Source organism: Kogia breviceps, chromosome 3, assembly GCF_026419965.1.
Source record: "Kogia breviceps isolate mKogBre1 chromosome 3, mKogBre1 haplotype 1, whole genome shotgun sequence".
NCBI classification, from domain to species: Eukaryota; Metazoa; Chordata; class Mammalia; order Artiodactyla; family Physeteridae; genus Kogia; species Kogia breviceps.
Genome location: NC_081312.1, coordinates 164,722,866 through 164,745,434, shown reverse-complemented (window position 1 = coordinate 164,745,434; position 22,569 = coordinate 164,722,866). Strand labels below are relative to the sequence as shown.

Genomic DNA, 22,569 nt, shown 5'->3' with positions numbered 1-22,569 from the left:
TCTTCATCATGGTGCGCGGGCCTCTCACTATCGCGGCTTCTCTTGTTGCGGAGCCCAGGCTCCAGATGCACAGGCTCAGTAATTGTGGCTCATGGGCCCAGTTGCTCCGCGGCATGTGGGATCTTCCCAGACCAGGGCTCAAACCCGTGTCCCCTGCATTGGCAGGCAGACTCTCAACCACTGCGCCACCAGGGAAGCCTTCAACTATCTTCTTAATAGTAGCATGTTAATATTTTTAAGTGTTTTAAGATCTCATTTGGAAAACTGCTGTTCTTATATAATAAGAAAAGACAGTGATTTTCTTATGGTGAGTCATTTATTGTAAGATAATTTACAAATATCTCCCTGTCTTTACTAATTTAAACAATGGACCAACAATTTCTTCTGACAAGGACAGCAGTAAGCTAAAAACAAAATCAGCTGGCTGAATCCTCTTTACCTGAAAAATAAAAGTACAGAACAAATAAAAAAAAATGTTTTTTTGAAAAATAAACATGTCAAGAGATAATACATATTTCAGTGGGACTTAAAGAACTGACTCTACATAATAAAATGCTACTCTACACCAGTGGTTCTCAAATTTTGGCCTGGTGACCCTTTCACGGGGTCCGTGAGGGCAAAACTATTATTATAACAATGTCATTTGCCTATTTTATTCTCATTCTCAGGTGCACATGGCAGAGTTTTCCAGAGCCTATGTGACATGCAATATCAGAACAGAATGAATATAGAAATGGAGAGAACCGAGCTATCCTGTGTGAAGTCAGATATCAAAGCATTCTGAGACCAGGAAGTTTGAGAGCCACTGCTCCTCACCAGCCTGTATTTAAGAACTCAAAAGCATGCTAATTCTTTTTTCTTTTTTTTTTTTTTTTTCCTTTTTGGCCGCACCACGAGCCATGTGAGATCCTAGTTCCCTGACCAGGGATCAAGTCCGTGTCCCCCGCAGTGGAAGCGTGGAGTCCCAACCACTGGACCACCAGAGAGGTCCCAAGAATGCTAATTCTTTATCCTTACAGTTTATTTAATATATCTAAGAAAGAAAAAAAAAAAAGCCCACTAGCACCACCCACATACTCCCACAAGCTGGCTGCTGCTCTAACGGCCTGGCCATCTCATCTCTCAGGGAATCAGTTTCACTGTTGCTGAATTACCTTCAATTCCATCTGACTGGGTTTCTTTTCTGACAGGGTAGGGGAGAGTGTGTGAAATATTACCACTTTACCTCTTGTCTGAGGATGAAACTCGAATTTCATTACTCCCTGGGTTATTATATTAGAAGAAAAAGACAAGCACAAAACAAGTAGGTCAAGAAACAATCCATGCTGGTTAATCATTTACAATTTCTGACTAAAAAAGCCCACTTCCTCACTCACTACCTTGAGTATATCACATAAATACTTACCAAAATATTCCCTTAAAACAGATTCAATGATTGTTATAAAAGGCCATAGACTTTAATCTGGTTAGAAGCAATAAAACCATGTTCATGCAAGTAGGCAGGACTATGAAAGCATACTGTAAACCATAACTTTTCTATAAATAGCATACAATATATTAAAAAATTTTAGGCTAGCAACTAAATATTTGGTACCTCAAATATTATGCTTTATTCATGCCTTTTATATTGTTACCAAAGAGCCAAATGTGTTTGTATTAAAGGCTTTAAGCAGAAGAGCTGACAGGTTACAGAGCATGCAAGTCCATTCATATAAATAATCCACCCTGGGGCTACACAGCTAACTTGCAATAAAGGATTTAGACTGCCTTTCTAGAAAGCGAAAACTAGTCAATTTGCAGTTATTTGAGTTCTTTTAAAAATTCTTGGTCTTCATGTCCCTATCTCCCTCTCCTCATTTCTCTCCTTTTGCTACTTTTCAGCCAAGTCCCCGCGTTCCTAATCAAGAAAGAGCCTGGTCCTCAATTCTGCAGAGGCTGTAGCCTCCGTCTATTCTAAGCATTCATTCCTCTTTCCCTGGCTCTCCACATCTCACAGCTCCCGGACCTTGAGAGCGCAGTCAAAACTTTCCCCCAGGCCTCTGTGTGCACGCCACCGAAGAAGTCGGCGTGGCTCCAGCAGTAGGAAGTACAGCAAGGAGGACATGAATAATACACTTATTTAATCCCTGTATTAGCCCCCATGTCATAGAGAACAACTGCGTTGCAGGGAGACTATCTTAACCACGTCTATCAAGCCGGTAAATGGCAGGGCCGCTCATCACTGCACTGGACTCTGATGTTAATAGAGCAGTAGTGACCAGGCTGAGAGATGGATTAGTCTTAAACTCACGCTTGAAAGCAAAATAAGAGAAGGAAGGCTGCTGGATCCAAACAACACTTATAAAACAGTCTCAACCAGTTTATTTGTGTCTCTGGCATCTGCCCATTTCTACCCTCCAGAGACAAAAGGACCAACTTAAATGTCATCATAGTGATAAAGCTTTCCCTGATTCTTAAACCTGGATTCACGTTTTCACATACCCAATAAAATGTTACTTCTCTCTCTGCTGAACTTCCAGGTCTTAATATATTCATGGCAGGCTTCCCTGGTGGCGCAGTGGTTAAGAATCCGCCTGCCAATGCAGGCGACAGGGGTTCGATCCTTGGCCTGGGAAGATCCCACATACCGTGGAGCAACTAAGCCCGTGCGCCACAACTACTGAGCCTACACTCTAGAGCCCATGTTCTGCAACAAGTGAAGCCACGACAATGAGAAGCCCGTGTACCGCAACGAAGAGTAGCCCCAGCTCACTGCAACTAGAGAAAGCCCGTGCACAGCAACAAAGACCCAACACGGCCAAAAATAAAAACAAATAAATAAATTATATATATATATATATATATATATATATATTCATGGCACGTCATTCATTCACTCTACAAATATTTACTGAGGAAGTATGTGCCAGGTGATGGGGCTACAAGACTGAATGAGACACTCCCTGTCCCAAGCCAAAGGAGGACGTAGACAAACAAAAGGGGAATTCCTAGTAAAACAGGGTAAGTGCTATGATGAAGGGAAGCACAGGAGGCTGCCCCACTCAAACCAAGAAGGGGGGATTTCTGGAAGAAAGGATTACCCCAGCTCCGTTAGGAAGGATAAACAGAGTCAGATGTACAATCAAGGGTGCAGGGGAAGGATGGCATTTCAGGGAAAAAAACATGTGCCACTCAAAAAATATATTTTTTAATTTGGAGAGAAATGACAAGGATCTGCATGAAGAGGGCATAAAGGGGAAAGGGTCAAGGGATATTTAGAAGGTAAAATTTACAGAACCTGGTGACTAATTAGCAGGAGGTGAGGGAGAATGGGTCAAAGATAATTTATGACACATTTTATCTTTCAGCACAATTATCTGCATTTTTTCTTATCCTATTAGCACGTAAATGCCTTGGAAGAAAGGATCACATCCTTTAACACCGTGCCTGGCACTGTATGAGGCATATAATGGGTGTTCAATTTAATAATTTTTAAAACAGAATTCCCATTATCGTAACTGTGGTTTCACAAACATTAACATATCTAGCTAGACAACCAAGACTTTTTTTTTTTTTGCGGTACACTGGCCTCTCACTGTTGTGGCCTCTCCCGTTGTGGAGCACAGGCTCCGGATATGCAGGCTCAGCGGCCATGGCTCATGGGCCCAGCCGCTCCGCAGCATGTGGGATCCTCCCGGACTGGGGCACGAACCCGTCTCCCCTGCATCGGCAGGCGGACTCTCAACCACTGCGCCACCAGGGAAGCCCTTTTCTTGTTTTTTGTTTTTTGTGTGTGTGTTACGCGGGCCTCTCACTGTTGTGGCCTCTCCTGTTGCGGAGGACATTTTCTTGATGAAAGAGGTATTTTAAGAACTACTGTAAGACAGTACTGATACAGAAAACTTAGTTTAAAAATTCCTGGACCTTACTACCATTCAGTGATCTGCAGATTTATACAAAAACAAACCCCAAACCAGTCCTGTAACTCAGTAAGCCTGATTTATAATATTTTAAGTTTCAAAGACAGATTTTATAAATGACACTGAATTATTCACATCCTTATTCCTAAAACTCAGAGAAAGTGAAAGCTAGCAATATACTAATTTCTAAAAAAGAAACTAAGCCTGAATATTTCAGCTGAAACAATCAAAATACACCAGAGATCTCATTTTCATCAAACTTTATGTTCTACGATTAAGGAAACAAGATAAGCAATGGATCATTTCATCTTTAACAGACAAAAAACGGAAAACTTCAACATGCAAAGGTTAAGCTAGCAGGCACAGATGAGACAAGGAGTCTGAGGGTGACGCACGGTTACTTACAGAGCCGCAGCACCGGAGATGATTTCAATCAGCTCCTTGGTGATGACAGCTTGGCGGGTGCGATTGAATGTCAAAGTCAATTTGTCAATCATCTCAGCTACAAACAAAACAAAAGATTAGAGAAGAAGATCTAAAACTAGAAAAGAATACCTTTTTCACTAACTCATTTATAGACGTGTGTTGCTTAATTCAAAAATAAGATTCTGTTTCCTTTTGGGTACCCAAACTGGCCACTCAAAAAATTTTATGAAGGTATTTTTGTTTCTTCCACGAGATACGTTTTCAAAGTACCTGCACACTTACTGCGTACCAAGTAAGATATTACGTCCTTTAAGGCAGAGAATATAATTTTTCTATCCTCACAGAATCGGTGGCAGAGCCCAGGACTAGACCCAAGCTCTCCTGCTTCCTGGTCCACTTCCAGAATCGCTAATGCCTTTTGACGTGAGGGTCTTCACGCTGCTTTCCGCAAGGGAACTCTCTCAGGAACCTGCTCAGCACTTACAAGCATTCTTGCTGGCATTGTCCATGGCCGTCATCCTGGCACTCTGCTCACTCGTGGTGGATTCCTTCAGAGAGTAGTAGATGATGTTGGCCAGGTTGTATTCTTGGTAATTCTGCAGCACATCAGCATCAATATCATCATAGATACTCATGCTCTCTGTTAAAACAAGCCATGGATTTCTCTGAAGTGATACAGCACAAAGACTGATTTAATCAAGAGAGCTTCCTAGTATAAAAACTCTTTATAGTTACAGAGAAGTCAATGTAAGATTGGTTCAAGGACTCAGTTCTAAAAGCTTCATCTATTTCCATACTACAGATAATTGCAGATTTTCAGCAAAATATGATGTGTAAACAAAGCATTTGATATTCTACTTCAAAGGCTTAACTTCATAAAACTCAAGAAGTCCACATTTAAAGTAACAGCACCACATTTCACAGATACAAATCCTTTGGATGGTCTCTAGCAGCGTGCTGGGCACAAAGCCACCCAACAGTCAGTGACTGCGTTTTTCAATAAAGAAATTAAGGAAAGAACTGAGACTCGTATAGTGTAATATAAAAATCCCATTTGATTATTGGGGAAATCTGAAAGTGTCAGGAAAATAAGGGAGGAAAAGCTTTTTTGAGAATGTGGAAGAGAGGAAGAGTTAAGAGGCTGCTGTGGGTTTTAGTAATTAGGCAGTGGAAACATAGCAGCAGACTTCAAACTTCATTCATTAGTGTAAAGTGCTGAGACAGTACTGGATTTCATCAAATTTAAGATGTGGTGGATTCTAACTCCTATTTTATGTACCATGAAGAAAGAAAATAACACAGCTAATTAAAAATGACATGCCAGGGCTTCCCTGGTGGTGCAGCGGTTGGGAGTCCGCCTGCCGATGCAGGGGACAAGGGTTCGTGCCCCGGTCCGGGAAGATCCCACATGCCGCGGAGCGGCTGGGCCCGCGAGCCATGGCCGCTGAGCCTGCGCGTCCGAAGCCTGTGCTCCGCAACGGGAGAGGCCACAACAGTGAGAGGCCCGCGTACCGCAAAAAAAAAAAAAAAAAAAAAAAGACATGCCATAGACTGGTAGAAGCATCCCAACTTCTAAGACATTAAAATGTAAAAGTTATAGGGACTTCCCTGGTGGAGCAGTGGTTAAGAATTCACCTGCCAAGGCAGGGGACACAGGTTCGAGCCCTGGTCCGGGAAGATCCCACATGCCGTGGAGCAACTAAGCCCGGGCACCACAACTACTGAGCCTGTGCTCTAGAGCCCATGAGCCACAGCTACTAAGCCCATGCTCCGCAACAAGAGAAGCCACCGCATTGAGAAGCCTATGCACTGCAATGAAGTGTAGCTGCCGCCTGACTCAACTAGAGAAAGCCCACTCGCAGCAATGAAGACCCAACGCAGCCAAAAAATAAATAGATTTATTTTTAAAAATGTAAAAGTTATACACCTAGAACAGGAGAAATATAATATACAGAAAGGGAAAATAAAATCAGTTCCTGAGTATTATTTCCAGGATGCATCACTGAGCAATGATCACTTTGTTTAAACAGCAAAACAAGAGAACCGAGTTGTTCAACGTATACTAGTTGTGAATAGTGTTCAAATCTCTATTCCAGAGCGTCTGTTTTGTGGTTAGCGAGGGCTCCCACACACAGATTGCAAAGCCAATAGATCATTCTAGCTAAGTTCTTCAATCTCCAAGGACAGAAATCATATCTAATGATGGCCTTCAACGGATATTTATTTATTAAATTAATGAAAGAATGCAGTAAGAGTTGTCAAACAATAAATGTTTATGATTTCATGGAAGCCACTAACAGACGGTGAGAGAAACAGCCCAACGGCATTTTTGTTACTGCTGAAAAAAAGCCACCTTGACAATCACTGTTTTCCAAAATGTACAAATCTCTCCTTTCTATAGGAAAAATACTTGTCATACAAAACCTACTTACCAGCACTTGCAATGGTACCAAGGGAAAAGATGGGCTTTTCTTCTGTCATGTAGGAGATGACAGACCTAGGAATGGCAAAAGCAAATGTAAATTCCAAAAGTATAATTTTAAACTTGTTAAGTAGACATTTACTTAATTGAGAAATCTGAACACAGACATAAAAAAGCTTGGATTTCAACATTTCTCTTGCCTGAATCGGTTAAAGATGATAGACCCTTCATCAAATTCATATCCAGAATTTAACAGTTCAAGGGCAATGACCGATGCATCCCCAAAGGTAGGGGGCTTTCTCCCCACTTCTTTGAATGTCACCAGAAACTGGTTAGAATGAGTCCTACAAGAAAATGAAGAGGTCACATAAAATAGTTTAACAGAATACTTCTGCTGAAAGAACAGAGAACAAGGAAAAAACACTCTCACTATGGATCAAGCTTTTTTTGGGGGGGGCCGGGGGCGTTCACTGAATTAAGGTGCCCCTACGTTATGATGATTGTCCCTTTCCTTCAGCACCTGCCAAGAACTTAAGGACTAACATCAGGCCTTTCTTGTCTTACATTTCTCTCTGCCTTTACTTCCCTCCTTCCAGTCCTGGTCAACTGTCATTCATTTTTGCCATTTCCAGGCTGTGAGAGCTCCTCAGGGTCCTCATTAAAAAACAGAAAAACGCCCCCAAAAACGAGAACCCATAAGCTTCTGATATTCCTACTGTATTCCATTTATGGTCTGGAAGAAGGAAAGACAAAAGATAAATAGAAAACAGGGGAAATCTATCCATTCTACTATATTCTGGAAAAAAATTCAAACCCAAACCAAACCTCTGTGTATAAAATGGTAACAAAACAAAGACACCTTGCTTAAATAAACTATCAAAGAAACTTCCCTTTATTCATTCTTGCAGCCTTTTAAACATAAACAATATATACTTAAATTACCTGTGAAGTATACTCCTGATTTTATCACCAACTCCAACAATCTTAACTTCTTTCCCAGCTGCTGTGAGATTGGCCACCTCACTCTTTAAGTGTTTAGCAATCGAGGAATGAATAGCACCACAAAGCCCTCGGTCTGAGGACACACCGATAAGGAGATGTTTCTTCTTGTCTTCAGGCACCTTAATATCAGCCTTTTCATATAGAGCTTAAAAAAAAAAAAAAAAAAAAAAAAGCATGTGTAATTACACTAAATACAGCAATAATCCCTAATTTACAAAATGATGCCTCAATATAATCAAGTGTCTGTGCACGTATTTCATTTACGATCAGGCTGAAAACCATAAAGGTTTAAATCTCTATTAAGACAAAGATTCCTAAGGGCCAAGTTATCTTAAATACTGAATAAAAGAAACCGCTAGCACATTTAGAGAACCTGTAAAAAAGGCCAGACTTATAGAAGTACCAACTTCTCTAGACTTGCCAAATTTCTAAAGAACACAGATCTTCAGTGTACAACCAAAAAAGCAGAAAACAAATATTTACGGAAATGCTCATGTAATCTACATAGCAAGCTTTTATGAAAACTGTTGACATTACAATGATGGATGCCATTTCATTTTTTATTTATTTATTTTTTGCTGGGCTGCGTGGCTTGCGGGACCAGGGATCAAACCCGTGTCCCCTGCAGTGGAAGCGCAGAGTCCTAAGCACTGGACCGTCAGGGAAGTCCCTATTTTTGGTATTACTAACAACCTCGCTTTGTTGGTCTTCCAAGACGCAGAAGGCAAGAGGTGTTTAAATAGGGTAAAATATACATGGATTTCACTGGGGAAATGCCTGTGAGAGAAACTAGGAAGGAGGTCAGAACAGCCATCACACCACGATGCCAGTCTGACCAGTGGGAAGAAAGGTGGGGTGGCAGCTTCCTGGAACGCTGTACAGTTGAGGGAAAGTTCAGCGAGGCTGTCAGAGAGCCCCGAGTCTCCCAAGAACACGCCTGAGTATCCCACCTGTGCTCAGGTGCTGGCCAGGAGCAGCCCGTGGGAAGCACGGCTTAGATGCAAAAACACAGGACGATTCAGCAGCTGTGCTCACTCTAGTTACAAAGTACATCTTCATGGCTGCCACATTCCCCACTCCAACAAAATTCCTGCTATTGCCTTTTTCAGTATAGATCAGTGATTCTCAAATTTCAATACCTGAGGACCCTCCACAAAAAGCAGAGAGAAGTAAATACTCAACTTGAAAGTTTAGGGAAGTGGAGAAAATATTCCTTTTCAGTCTCTTTTTATGTTTTATATTGTACAGCATAAAATGTCTATTTAAAGTTATTAAATATTTTAAATGATTAGCCATTTAATATCTAGCAGTTAGTATTTTTTTAGTTTGAAGGACTTAGAAGCTGAATGGCAGCCTTGACTTGAATTTTTAATATTACACCACAAATACTGTAATTAGATATCAGAGCCAATTTCCTTATTCAATAGTTTTGTGGTTATAGTTTTGAGGGGAAACAAATTTATTACACTTATTCATTTCAGCATGAAAGGTGAACAGTAAATGACTTTCACCTTTTCATAGAAATAGGCTAGAGTAATTTATCAACCTCTACTGGGCCGCTAACTAGGTGCTCAGTATTATACTGGTTAGAGAACAGGACTCAGGAGAGCAAACGGCTGGGGCTGTTAATGACTGCTAACCCTAACCTAGCAAGTCTCCATTATGCCTCCTAGGAAAAGCCGAATATGGCTGGGTTTTTTTTGGCTGCACCACACAGCCTGCAGGATCTTAGTTCCCCAACCAGGGATCTAACCCGAACCCTGGCAGTAAGAGTGCCAAGTCCTAACCACTGGACTGCCAGGAAATTCCCTAAATATGGCATTTTTAAAGCAAGGAGCCATTTCCACTGAAGCCTAGTGCCCTATCGTTTTCTCATACAAAAGTTTCTTTAGAGCATGCTTAAAAAAGCATGCTAGGGCTTTCCTGGTGGCGCAGTGGTTAAGAATCTGCCTGCCAATGCAGGGGACACGGGTTTGAGCCCTGGTTCGGGAAGATCCCACATGCTGCGGAGCAACTAAGCCCATGTGCCACAACTACTGAGCTTGAGCTCTAGAGCCTGTGAGCCACAACTACTGAAGCCCGTGTGCCTAGAGCCCGTGCTCCACAACAAGAGAAGCCACCACAATGAGAAGCCCGCGCACTGCAACAAAGAGTAGCCCTTGGGCTTCCCTGGTGGCGCAGTGGTTGAGAATCCGCCTGCCGATGCAGGGGACACGGGTTCGTGCCCCGGTCCGGGAAGATCCCACATGCCGCGGAGCGGCTGGGCCCGTGAGCCATGGCCGCTGAGCCTGCGCGTCCGGAGCCTGTGCTCCGCAACGGGAGAGGCCACAACAGTGAGAGGCCCATGTACCACCAAAAAAAAAAAAAAAAAAAAAATAGCCCTTGCTCGCCACAACTAGAGAAAGCCTGCGCGCAGCAACGAAAACCCAACGCAGCCAAAAATAAACATAAATAAAATAAATAAATTTATATATAGAAAAACTGATTGGACATCCCTGGTAGCGCAGTGGTTAAGAATCTGCCTGCCAATGCAGGGGGACACAGATTCAAGCCCTGGTCCAGGAAGATCCCACATGCCACAGAGCAACTAAGCCCGTGTGCCTCAACTACTGAGCCTGCACTCTAGAGCCCGTGAGCCACAACTACTGAGTCCGTGTGCCGCAACTACTGAAGGCTGTGTGCTTAGAGCCCGTGCTTCCCAACAAGAGAAGCCACTGCAATTAGAAGCCCGCGCGCAGCAACAAAGACCCAATGCAGCCAAAAACAAAACAAAACACTGATTAAAAAAAGGCATGCTATAAATGCATGCTTAAAAAATATGAAGAGCACAAGAAAACTACTGCACAAGGTAATTTATATGTAATACACAGAGGTATTAACACACAGATGATACAGATACATCTTTTTTCAATTTGGAAATAAGCAAATTTCTCCCTCTTTACAGTTGATGTTTAAACATTCCGCTCATGTACTCAGAGTCATATCCATGACTACCCAGTCACTTTCCATGAAGGGCACCCCCTCCCCACCCTGCAGTCCTAAATGATCACATCACAGTGTAACAGGAAGAAATCAAGCATTTGAGTCTGATGCACTAAACTTCCAAGTTCTTTTGATGGTATATTTAATAATCTAGGAAATTTTTCAGAGTATCTTAAAAGTGAACATGATCACATACAGTGGTTAACAAATAGAGAGGCTCAGATGCCAAGTCATAGAGGTGTAGTTATGATTGCACTGGGCTTCAGTTTTTCTTATCTGCAAAGCGGGAGCTCTGACGGTCCCTACCCGCACAGGGCTGCTGTGATAGATGGGGGCCTGGAAGTACTCAGGACAGATGAGTCATGAGCAGTGATCTCTAGGTTAAAGGGTACTTCGTAATTGTGACTGTACTCTCCTCTTACCCAAGGATCCTATTCCATACACTCGGGCTGGTTTCAGCTCCCTCTCAGCTCGGGAATATTTCGCTGCTGCTACCATTTTCATAGACTTGGTAATTTTCTGGATGTTTTTGATTGATTTTAGTCGCCTGGTAACTGAAAAATAGAAGTGCTGTGTTAAGATAAAGGAGTTATCATTTCATTTGTAAATTTATCGAAATATTTTCCTAAACTGCAAGGTAGAATAATTAGCAGTTAGACCTTCAATTAATAGCAGCTGCTAAACTAGGCTTAATGTTACAGTACCAATAACTCAGACCTTGCACTACTTGGACAGGACAAGCAAAACAGCAACATAATAGTATCAATAAATTATGTATTTAAAACACTAAATGGTACTGAAAATGGCCTTTAGCCACATATTCCATAACATTTTATACACACACACAGTAGTTTTTTCTAGTTATACCATTATCATTCTACAGACAACAGAATCAACAACCATGTGTCACCTCACATGGGTCTTTTCCAAAACAAGTTCAATGCCACACACAGATGACATAGATTCACTGTGTCCATTTTGACCAAACACGTAAATGGGCTAAAGCAGCACATTTTTATTTGTCAAAATTTAGTTTTTCTTAATTCACATATTGTGATAAAGTACTTACTATCTTTCAAGGTTGCCATATTTCGAACTTGGATCCTGAGAATAAAGTTAGTGAAAAACATTTTAGTTTTTTGAAAAATAGCTCAGAGAAAAACTTTCAAAGTTGATAAACTGATTTAAAGAGTATCCCATAAAGAAATGATCTATAAGACTCTGAATGTGTGTGTGTATACATATATTCCTCAATACTGATACCAAACCCTGTATCATCAAAGATCTCATTCTATTCGATCTAACACAAAGCTTCCACTGAAGTCACAATAGCGTTCACACATGCTTTACTCCCACCCCTATGTCTTTGCCTATATTGTTCCTGACTTCCTCAGTTCACCGAAACCTTTTCAAATAACCGTTAGGGTCAACTACACATTCTAATATGACCACACGGTGTCAAAGTACAGTTTATTTAAGCCAATTCTTAACTTTTTCAACTCAATTCAGTAAGTTCTTTACTGAGCAGCTACTCTGTTCCAGGACATGGTCTCTGACCACAAGAAGCATACTATCATCTCATAAACAAGATTTATGCAAATTTAGATTTACATGAAATTTACATTAAATATTTTCTACAGTCTTTAAAGTGTGGATGCATTAAAGTCAAAATGATATGACTTAAAAGTAATGTTGGTGAAAGATAAATTACGAGAGGATCCTCCTCTTACTGGTGAAGACATGTTATTGAATATACATTATCTTTTAGCTCTTAAGTCCATAAATTACCTGTGTTGGCCTGGAAAGCTCCACGGGAGAAATGAAGAATTGATAAATTTGTGCATAAAGAAGGAGGGCCTAAGGAGGGCATTTCTATGAACTGGATGTAGTTTTGAAGCTGGAGACATAGCTTGGGTTAATAAGTTTAAATATTATTTTATAGGTACTGGGAAAATGATGAATGTTTCTAAGCCCACAAATCAGTTCAGTTTTTCAGTAAGGTATCTCGGCTGGCAGTGAAAAGCACAAAATTATACCCAATGTTGATGACATGGAGGCCAAACAAGGGGCTTCCAGACAAGAGAAGGCAAGCACCTGGACTGAGAGGTTGGCAAAGCAACAGGAGACCACATGTGAGAGCAAGCTGACCCAAAGGTTTCTAACTTAATGACCTAAATGAACAGTGTTGTCATTTAACCAAGAGAGAAAAACTGGGTGGGGAAGATCTCCCTGGAGATAATGAATTCTGAATGTGATGTAGTTTAAAAAACCATGCGACTGAGTGGAAATGTTAACCAGGTCCGGGAAACATATGAGGTATTGAGAATTTGAGACAGATTTGTAACTATCAGTAGACACGGTAGTTGGTGCCAAAAAAAAAAAAAAAAATTAAAGAAAAAAAGAAAAAGCAAGAGAATTAGAACGAGAAGCAGGGGGACTACGTCCTAATTCTATAAAGCCAGCATAACCCTAAAACCAGATAAGGACATTATATAAGAAATGAAATTTAGAGAACAATATCTCTCATGAACATAGATGCAAAAAATCCTCAACAAAATATTAGCAAACGCAATCTAACCATGTACTAAAAACAACTATACACTACGACCAAGTGGGATTTATTCCAGGTATGTGAGGCTGGTTCATCATTCGAAATTCAAATATATAATCCAGCACATCAACACACGAAAGAAGAAAAATTGTATCATCAACAGATGCAGAAAAAGGATCTGACAAAATCAAATGCCGGTTCATGATTAAAAACCTCTCAGCAAATTAGGAATAGAAGAGAACTTCCTCAACCTGATAAAGAACATCCACAAAAAACCCCCTAAGATTTAATGGTTAGAAACTAGGAGCTTTTCCCCCTAAGACTGGGAACAAGACAAGGATGCCCTGTCTCACCACCCCTACTCAACATTGTACGGAAGTCCTAATTAATGCAATAAGACAAAAAGGGAAACAACACGTATACAGGTTGGGAGGGAAGAAATAAATCTGTCTTTGTTCATAGATGACATGATCAACTACATAGAAAATCCCAAAGAATGGCTAAAATTTTTTTAAAAAACAGACAATACCAAAGACGACAGGATGTGGGGTAACAGGAACTCTCACTGATCACCAGTGGTTATACAAAATGGTATGGCTACTTTGGAAGATGGTTTGACAGCTTCTTACAAATCTAAACGTAGTTTAAACATATGATTCAGCAATCATACCCCTAGATACCTACCCAACTGAGCTGAAAACTTATATCTACATGACAACCTGCATTCACATTCCTCTAGCAGCTTTATTCATGACTGCCAAAAACTGGAATGAATGAAGATGTCCTTCAATACATGAATGAATGGAAAAACAGACAGGTGCATCCATACAGTTGGAGCAGTATTAAGCAATAAAAATAAATGAGCCATCAAGCCACAAAGAGACATAGAGGAACCTTAATTGCATATTGCTAAGTGAAAGAAACCAATCTGAAAAGGCTACATACTGTATGATTCCAATTATAAGACATTCCAGAACTGACAAAACTATAGCAACAATAAAAATACCAGTGGTTGCTAGGATTTTAGGGAGAGATTTTTTAGGGCAGTGAAACTATTCTGCATGATATTGTAATGGAAGACACGTCACTATGCATTTGTCAAAACCCACAGGCGTATACAACAAAATGAGTGTCCTTAATGAAACTATGCACCTTAGTTCATGATGCATCAACACAGGCTCATTAGTTGTAGCACACACTCCACACTAATGCAAGATGCTGATGACTGGGGAAAACGTCCAGAGTGGGGTGTGGGTATATGCAACTCTCTGTGCTACTCAATTTTTCTATAAATCTCAAACTGTACTAAAAAATAGACTAAAAAAGGTCTATAATAACTTAAAAATGCAGGCTATAAGATATGATGCCATTTTTGCGATTCTATGTGTTTATGTGCACAAAAGTAAGTCTGAAAGTTCATAACCAGAACAGTTATTTTTAAAAAATCTCTGGACTTACGTATCTTACTACATAAGTATTACTGGTATTACTCAGCCATGGAGAAAGAAAAATAAAGAAAATAAGAGGAAGGAGACTACCTGGAAAACGTTAGGTTTGGTTTTAAGAGTGGATCCCCCAAAGGCAAAGATAAAATCTGTCAAACATTGACAAGCTCTGCTAGTTCAGAGGGCGGACTTATCGACATAATGACCATCCCATAAACATTTTTTCATCATGGCACTTGAAAAGTAATATTTTGGGGATGATTTTCTTTTTTTAGAATAACAACTTTTTTGCCCAGACATTCTAGAGACTATAAAGAGTGACACTGGGACAGTATGGTCTTAGGCATGCACTCCAATTTAACTGACACAGGTTTCTAGTCAGAGCACATCATATGGAACAAAATCTGAACTGCATGCCCATATCTGGATGAACACAGAATGTTCGGGTCTCCACACGTATCCCAAGTGAGAGGTATGCAAGAAGATACAGGATCTTTTGTGATTCTTTCTGCTGTGCACACACCCTAATTTCCCCAATTCTGAAGCACTCTCATGTTTAGACTTCATTTAATTCTAAACATGTCTATCTGTGTTACAAAGTTATTTTTTAAGTGCAATTTGAGTGCAGAATAACCACGAGCTGATCTGCACTCTCTCTAGCAACAGACTGCTCTACTGAATATACAGGTTTTGCAAATGAGAAGATAAAGGAAGTTCTGTGTCAGTTTTGTGTTCTGGAAAATTGCATCATGTCCTGAAAAATTCTGGGGAGATTATCTGAGAAACTAGAAACACGTCAAGTACAGCAGAGGGCAAATCGCACAGATAGATGGCGGATTACCATGATCTACTATGATCACACAGCAGGTTCGTGGGTGAACTATGCATCATTCAAAGAAATTACAGACAGCTTGAATGAATTTTAAGGAGTGTATAATGCTGAATAATATAAAAATTAAGGAAGAAGCAGCCATAATTTTCTTTTCCTAAGGAAAAGAAAATTATGAAGTATGTCTAATTCTAACACCGAATGCCTGGGTGAAAGTGGGACCCCAGCCTCTCCACCAAGTGACTCTCCAGAACTTTATCACCAACCACGACACACAATCCCGTCTTGTTAGGCTTCTAACCTTCTCACGTTACATTTTATGTAGAACGTGTATGTATAAATGCGTTTTCGTTTTTCAACTTATACATCTGGATCCTCACATTTTTCCCACTGTCCTTGGTTCTTTACAAATACTGATTCACTTAATCCTCACACTAATCCAATGAATGGGGTACTAGCATTACCCCCATTTAACAGATGAGGAAATGGTACAGAGACACCGAGTAACTTGCCCAAGGCCACACTGCCAGGTGAGCGGTGGTCAGGATTCAAAGCCGGGCAGTTTGGCACCACTCCATCGGGTACACTACAGGATGCTGCCTCACATTTAAAAGTAAATATCTTCTATCTCAGCCTGAGATGATGGCCTCTTCTCTCCCCTGGAGTGCCATCTCTCTCCCTTTTCAGTGTCCATAGTTCAATTTACGGCCTACTGGTTTCCTATTATAAAATAGTTCCATTTTAGACAATGTGGAACACTAGGAAATAGAAATGTATTTCCTCCTGATTTGAGATAGAAAAATCACTCTTCCCCCGCCCCAAATTTCTTATTTCCATTTTCTTAAACACTACTTTAAAAAAAGTTTAATTTCCAAAAATTTAGGGTATTTTACTGACACCTTGAACAATTAAAACAACTTCACTATAAGTTTAATTAAGCCTAATGTTTAATGTTGGTATGCTGAGCTCCTTGAAACCAAAACTATAACAACAAATTGCATTTTAAAAAGCTTTCAATAACCACAACCAAGGAAATGCCTCTTTCTGGTTCTGCAAAGACAAAAGTATAAGATATTTCCCTTCCAAATTAATTCTGTGGCATGTGAAACATTAAGATGGCTTTAGTTTCTGAATTTAAAAGGCAATTATAGGGAGTGGGAGGGAAAAGGCAGGAAAGACAGCAGGCACCCAGAGTGATGGAATGTATGAAAAGGAAGAGGACAGAGTATGCCTTCCAAGGTGGAACTGATGTTTGATGAATATTCATAACCTAACAATTTAAAACCAACACTCCAAAGCGAGTAAGGTCAGGACTTCGACATTTATTTGCTGACTGAGGTTCCAGTTTAAGCCCCACCCCACGCAGTAGTTGGTCTCAGACCCAGCGAGCGCTTAAATGCTTCTTTAAGATCTTCAAAAGATCTTACAGGTTTTTTAAAAGTTATTTTTACAATTTTATGTAATGTATTTTGTCCTCATTTCAGAAACTGTCCATTTTTAAAGATCAACTTGGATAACTTAAAGTTCTAAAAATATTTACAGGTAACATTAATGCACAGCAAGATGGGAAGGAAGCAAGGAAGGAGAGCTCATGTTTGCAGAGCACCACTGCATGTGAGGAACTGTCCCACAAAGCTCACCCGGACCATGTCGATTTGTTGTTCACCACATTTTAGCACTTTCCACAGTGCCAACTTGGCGCAGGGCAAGCACCCAACAATGTGCGCTGAGTGATTAAGAAATGGGACAACCTGGGCTTTCCTGGTGGCGCAGTGGTTGAGAGTCTGCCTGCTAATGCAGGGGACACGGGTTTGAGCCCTGGTCTGGGAAGATCCCACATGCCGCGGAGCAACTAGGCCCATGAGCCACAACTACTGAGCCTGCGCGTTTGGAGCCTGTGCTCGCAACAAGAGAGGCCGCGATAGTGAGAGGCCCACTCACCGCGATGAAGAGTGGCCCCTGCTTGCCACAACTAAAGAAAGCCCTCGCACAGAAACGAAGACCCAACACAGCAAAAATAAAATAAAATAAATTAATAAACTCCTACCCCCAACATCTAAAAAAAAGAATGCAGCCCTGCTGATGCCTTGATTTAAAAAAAAAAAAAAAAAAAGAAGAAATGGGACAACCTATACCAGTGAGAATCCAACTAAGGTGACTTCTTACTTCCCATGAATACTCTTTCAATATTAGGGGAAAGAAACTGAATTGCAAGGCAAATCCAATAACATCTGTATGTAGGTTTTTCACGTCAGATTTAACTACTTCATTAAGCTGAAAATCTTTTGTTATAAATTTTTTGCTTAATGAACACATACCTATTTTAATTAATGCCTTCTAGTCCCTTCTCATAAATTAGGTACAAAAATCTAGTTTAGTGGGGTGGCTCCTTAGAATTCTCCTTTACTGTAAAACCGGGAAAGTGCTACAGTCTATAGCTAACCCTTTAGCACTGTATCTGAAATTCTTCCAGACTCTGTCTAGCTTCAACACATCTCATCCTATTATAGGGTACCATACAAACCAACGTTTGTCTGCCTATTCCTAGGCCTTCTGAGATGCTTTTTCTGGGGGTGGGGGGAAACCAATGTTTAAAATCCCTAAAACTTGCATGGCAGTGAACAGAGGACGCAAAGAAGTCCATCTATCTCCTCCTCCTCGGGGCCTTGGGACGATTCATGACCTTGCAGGGTTACTGATTCAGCACAACGGTTTCGAGACAGTGCAAGGTCTCTTCCCCTTCCTCGCCAACAGATATTTAAGGTCCCCTTTGCAACCCACGAGGGCACTTATTTTATTCACTTGGGCCCAGCAAAGCGCCTGCTGCAAGGTCGTTCCTTAGTTCGCGTTGTGCGTTACTGCGCTCTGCACCGGAGAGTTTCAAAAGGCGTCAAGGACAAAAAGCACACCTTAAATCTTCCTCTGGACCTTCCCTGGGGCCCTCCCCTCCCCCACTTTGAGGGTCCAGGTAAGGCTTCCCAGAGGCTCGCCGCCTGGCGCGCAGGAGAGGCTCCCTAAGCATTTATTTAGTAGCTGAGGGGATCCAAGACTGCCCTGAAATTAACTGGGCCCAAGGCCCCACTCTCGAGGGCCCAGACGAGCACTCCTCGTAGCCCTCACCCCGCCCCAGCCCGCCTCCGGAGACGTGGCGCGCCCTTCCCGGTTCCTAGCGCTTACTGCAGCCCGGGCTCCTGGGCCTCTGCAGGACCCGGGCCTGGCCGGCCCTGCGACCCCGGTTCCGTCCCACTCGCCTCCACCCGCTTCCCCTGCCCCCCGCCTGAGCCCCTCCATCCGTCGCAACCCTCCCGTTCCCACCGCGAGCTGCCATACCATTGCGGCTGCACGGCCCAGGCCGACAACCCTGCTAGGCCCGCCGGAGAAAACATGGTGATACCAGTCCTGCTGAAGGTCGGTCAGACAGGCCTCACCGCACCTGCGCGGAAGCTGCCCCACGCGCCCCGCCCACCCTGTGGTCTCATTCAGTCTCGCTTTTTCCCGCAGGATGGAACGAAGTCTCGCGAGCGTTGGGGGCGTTGGGGCCCAGGCTTCCGAAGCCCCACCTCCTTCTGACTAGTCGAGGGTATTTGTCCAGCCTACCCCCGCCAGCCTGTTCCGCTTCCGGTCAACCAAGCGCTGGGCTCCGGAAAGTTGTTGCTGCGGAGGGCGCGATGGGGAAATCAGACTTTCTTACCCCTAAGGCCATCGCCAACAGGATCAAGTCCAAGGGGCTTCAGAAGCTGCGCTGGTATTGCCAGATGTGCCAGAAGCAGTGCCGGGACGAGGTAAGCGTGCCCGGGGCGGCCCCGTACCCACCCCCTCTCCCCGGAGGGACCCCGCTGGAGATGCAGGCTGAGGTCCCTGACGCCGGGGTGAGGGCCTGGGTCTGCCTCCCTAGTCGTGGGGGCTGCTCAGGGTGAGTCAAGGACTCAACTCAGTAGGCCCGACCTTCCCTTCAGCCCCCGTCCTGGCGGGGAACCCATGGCCTTTGACACCTCATTGTTCCCCAGTCTAACCCCAAAAAAGAAATGAAGTAAGAAAAGGTTTTGCAGCCCTCGGAGAAGTGACCCCACTCAAGTCGTAAAGAAACGCGGGGTGAACAGTGCCGAGCCAGACGCCGGGGAGTGACAGTAACAGGCGTCTCTGACTTGACGTGGCTCTTAGACATGATCAGGGTGTACACCTCTTTTCGGGATCAGATGAAAAAGGAGAACTAAGCTCTTGCACACTAGTTACCTAACAAGCATTTATCGAGCACCGCCATGTGCCAGGACCAGGATGTTACTGCGAGTGAGATGTGGCCTCTGGAGTCAGAATCAGAATTAGGAAGCCGACAAGTCACATTCTCTCTGCCTGTTTACTTATCTGAAAAGTGAGAATAGTAAGTGGCCCTACTTGTAAGATTGTTGTGAGTTTTAAGTGAGTGAATTATGTGTAAAGTGGCTCAAGGGGTGTTTGAACAGATCTTGAAAAAACTTTGCTGTGCTGTGGAGTTTACACTTTTCCCCATTATTTAGATGGGTGATGAAGCACCTGGAAAAATTGAGAGCAGGCTAGTGACAGGATCACATTTTTCTCTGGAGATTGAATTGGGTAGGAAAGGAAGAACACTGGTCACTTGGAATAATCTAATCCAGTGTTTCTGCAAGTGAGGGATGAGATACTTTAGGTGGGCCTCACGTTGAATAACATTGATACAGTTATTCTCTTTCATTTCTGTTTAGTTCTCTTTACTACTAGTCAAGGTAAAATTCTTACACAGAAAACTAGAAACTAGTACAGGGAACACCCATATATCCACCACCCAGATTTAATGCTTTAAGTTTCACTTAACATTTTAAGTACTTTGCCATGTTTCCTTTTCTCTGAAATATGTAAAGTAAATTACAAGCATCAGGATATTTCACCTATAAGTATTTAAATACGCTCCTCTAAAATATTAGGATGTTTTTCTATATAGCCACAATATATGTCATCACACATAACAAAATTAATAAATATTTCTTCATATCATCTGGTGCATACTCCATAGTCACATTTTCTCAATTGTTCTCATTAATGCTTCTTAAAACGGTTTTTTTTAGTACGGGGAACTATATTCAATATCCTGTGATAAACCATAATGGAAAAGAATATGAAAAAGAATTATATATGTATATATGTATTTATATATAAAAAACTGAATCACTTTGCTGTACAGCAGGGATTAACACAACATTGTAAATCAACTATACCTGAATAAAATAAAGTAAAAACAAAAACAAACAAACAAAAACCACCCAGATCCAGTCAAAAGCTATGCATTGGATTTGGTTATTTGAACTTTTTAAAAAATAGACTGTTTTTTAGAGCAGTTTCAGGTTCACAGCAAAAATGAGCAGAAGCTACAGATCTTTCTCGTTACCCACCCTGCCCCCAACACGTACAGCCTCCCTGACCACCAACCTGGTGCAACAGAATGGCACTTTTTTTTTTTCTTTTTTTTTGCGGTACGCGGACCTCTCACTGTTGTGGCCTCTCCCGTTGCGGAGCACAGGCTCCGGACGTGCAGGCTCAGCGGCCATGGCTCACGGGCCCAGCCGCTCCGCGGCATGTGGGATCTTCCCAGACCGGGGCATGAACCCATGTCCCCTGCATCGGCAGGCAGACTCTCAACCACTGCACCACCAGGGAAGCCCAGAATGGTACTTTTGTTACAATCAATAACCCTACATTGGCACATCATTAGCACCAAAGTCCATAGTTTGTATTAAGGTTCACTCGGTGTTGAACATTCTGTGGGTTTGGACAAATGGATAATGACAAATATCCACCGTTATAGTATCATATGGAATAGTTTCATTGCCCTAAAAATCTCTGTGGTGTCGGGTGTTAGGACTTTTAATTATCTCTGAATTTTAAATTTAAAATAGAATTCCCTCCCTTCCCCTCAGTTGTTTTTCTTGACATTGACTTGAAGAGGCTAGGCCAGTAATGACCCTAGAGGATTCCCCCTTTAACAATTAACTTTTCTTGTGGTTGTCGTTCGTCTTCTTTCTCTAACTCTTGTAGTTTTTGTAAACTGGAACTTAGGTCTGAAGGCTTGATTAGGTTCAGGTTAAATATTTGGGAGCAGAATCCTTGATAGGTGACCCTGTGTATATCACATTGCATCAAATAAGGAAGCCCATGATGTCTGGTAGTGCTACGAAAATTGAGTACAGTTGACAGCCTGTAAAGTAATGTTGGAACGTAATATTTTCCCCTTTGCAAGAGCAAGTAACTATGGGGGAACCAGTAACAAATACTAGTGGAGTGTGGAATTGTGCCCATAGCTCCAATTTCCCATCAGCCTTTTACTCATGTGTTTTAACATCTTTGCTTGAGTCACTTATTTCATTAGAAGTTGCAAAGTGGTTATTTTTCTAGTTCCTTTTACATTTATTGTTGACCACCATTGTTTTGTAAAAATGAGCTTTTTCTCATTAACTAGGGTTATTTGGTTATCCTCAAATGTTATCCTAAAATAGAATTCCTCAGGGAAAAAGAAGACACGTTTGATTCTCTCTTTTAATTACTACTTTTCAGAGTAAGACACTTGGGGTGATTCTGAGCTGTTTGCCCTCACATCTGTTCATTGCCCTTCCCTGCCTGGGGGAGGAGAAGCTGACCCCTACAAGCCCCCTCCCGTGTCTCTGTCTCTAATACCGGAAGATTGGGGGGAGGAAGGTCAGATCCAGAGTATTCCCCTCCTGCCCATCTACTGCCTTGAGTTTCTAGAATTTAATAACATTATTTTGCTTTCATCCTACTGATTTATTTGTAATTTATGGAAAGTGGTGCTGGCTTTTCGTTTATGAGACTGATATTAAGTTTCCTTTTAAGACGCAGTTAAGGGAGAGTAATGCATAGGCAGGGCACAGAAGAGGCAAGCATTGTGTAGGCATCTGTGGATGCCTGAAGATTAGGAAAGTGCTCTAAGCAAGATTGAGTGTTGAAATCAGGGCAGTGGCAATGAGATTGAGCTGAGGGACTGG

At 42.0% G+C, this 22,569-nt stretch overlaps 2 protein-coding genes across 7 annotated transcripts in view; one reads left to right on the top strand and one right to left on the bottom strand.

The window, feature by feature from the left end:
• Positions 1-297: 297 nt before the first annotated feature.
• Positions 298-19,060, bottom strand: ATP5F1C (ATP synthase F1 subunit gamma). Of its 3 annotated transcripts, XM_059055958.2 has the most exons (10): positions 18,887-19,060; positions 11,801-11,835; positions 11,154-11,285; positions 7,690-7,894; positions 6,948-7,091; positions 6,758-6,822; positions 4,810-4,965; positions 4,305-4,401; positions 1,226-1,262; positions 298-439 (listed from the first exon to the last, which is right to left on the bottom strand). In XM_059055958.2, the coding sequence occupies exons 1-9, from the start codon at positions 18,940-18,942 to the stop codon at positions 1,256-1,258; spliced, it is 897 nt and encodes a 298-aa protein (XP_058911941.1). In that variant the 5' UTR covers positions 18,943-19,060; the 3' UTR covers positions 298-439; positions 1,226-1,255. The 3 variants fall into 3 exon arrangements, with proteins under 3 accessions (XP_058911941.1, XP_058911942.1, XP_058911943.1); XM_059055959.2 differs by lacking the exon at positions 1,226-1,262 and having other exon boundaries at positions 18,887-19,043; XM_059055960.2 differs by lacking the exons at positions 298-439; positions 1,226-1,262 and having other exon boundaries at positions 4,301-4,401; positions 18,887-19,004.
• Positions 19,061-19,089: 29 nt separating this feature from the next.
• The window catches only part of KIN (Kin17 DNA and RNA binding protein), a 43,237-nt gene continuing 39,757 nt past the window's right edge, over positions 19,090-22,569 (top strand). Inside the window, exon 1 of one of the 4 annotated variants that reach the window (XM_059055956.2) lies at positions 19,090-19,338. In XM_059055956.2, the coding sequence (XP_058911939.1) occupies positions 19,225-19,338 (114 nt within the window). In that variant the 5' untranslated portion in view covers positions 19,090-19,224. The remainder of the gene's footprint in view (positions 19,339-22,569) is intronic. The other 3 variants (XM_067030230.1, XM_059055957.2, XM_067030229.1) reach the window with 3 other exon arrangements.

Bases quoted from the DNA above. Each gene is read 5' to 3' on its own strand.
- ATP5F1C (XM_059055958.2), bottom strand. From the start codon at position 18,942: ATGTTTTCTCCGGCGGGCCTAGCAGGGTTGTCGGCCTGGGCCGTGCAG. The intron at 6,823-6,947 runs GCAAGAGAAATG...TGCCATTCCTAG, and splicing joins ATCATCTTTAACCGATTCAG to GTCTGTCATCTCCTACATGA. The intron at 4,966-6,757 runs GTAAGTAGGTTT...TTGTTTTAACAG, and splicing joins TGGTACCATTGCAAGTGCTG to AGAGCATGAGTATCTATGAT.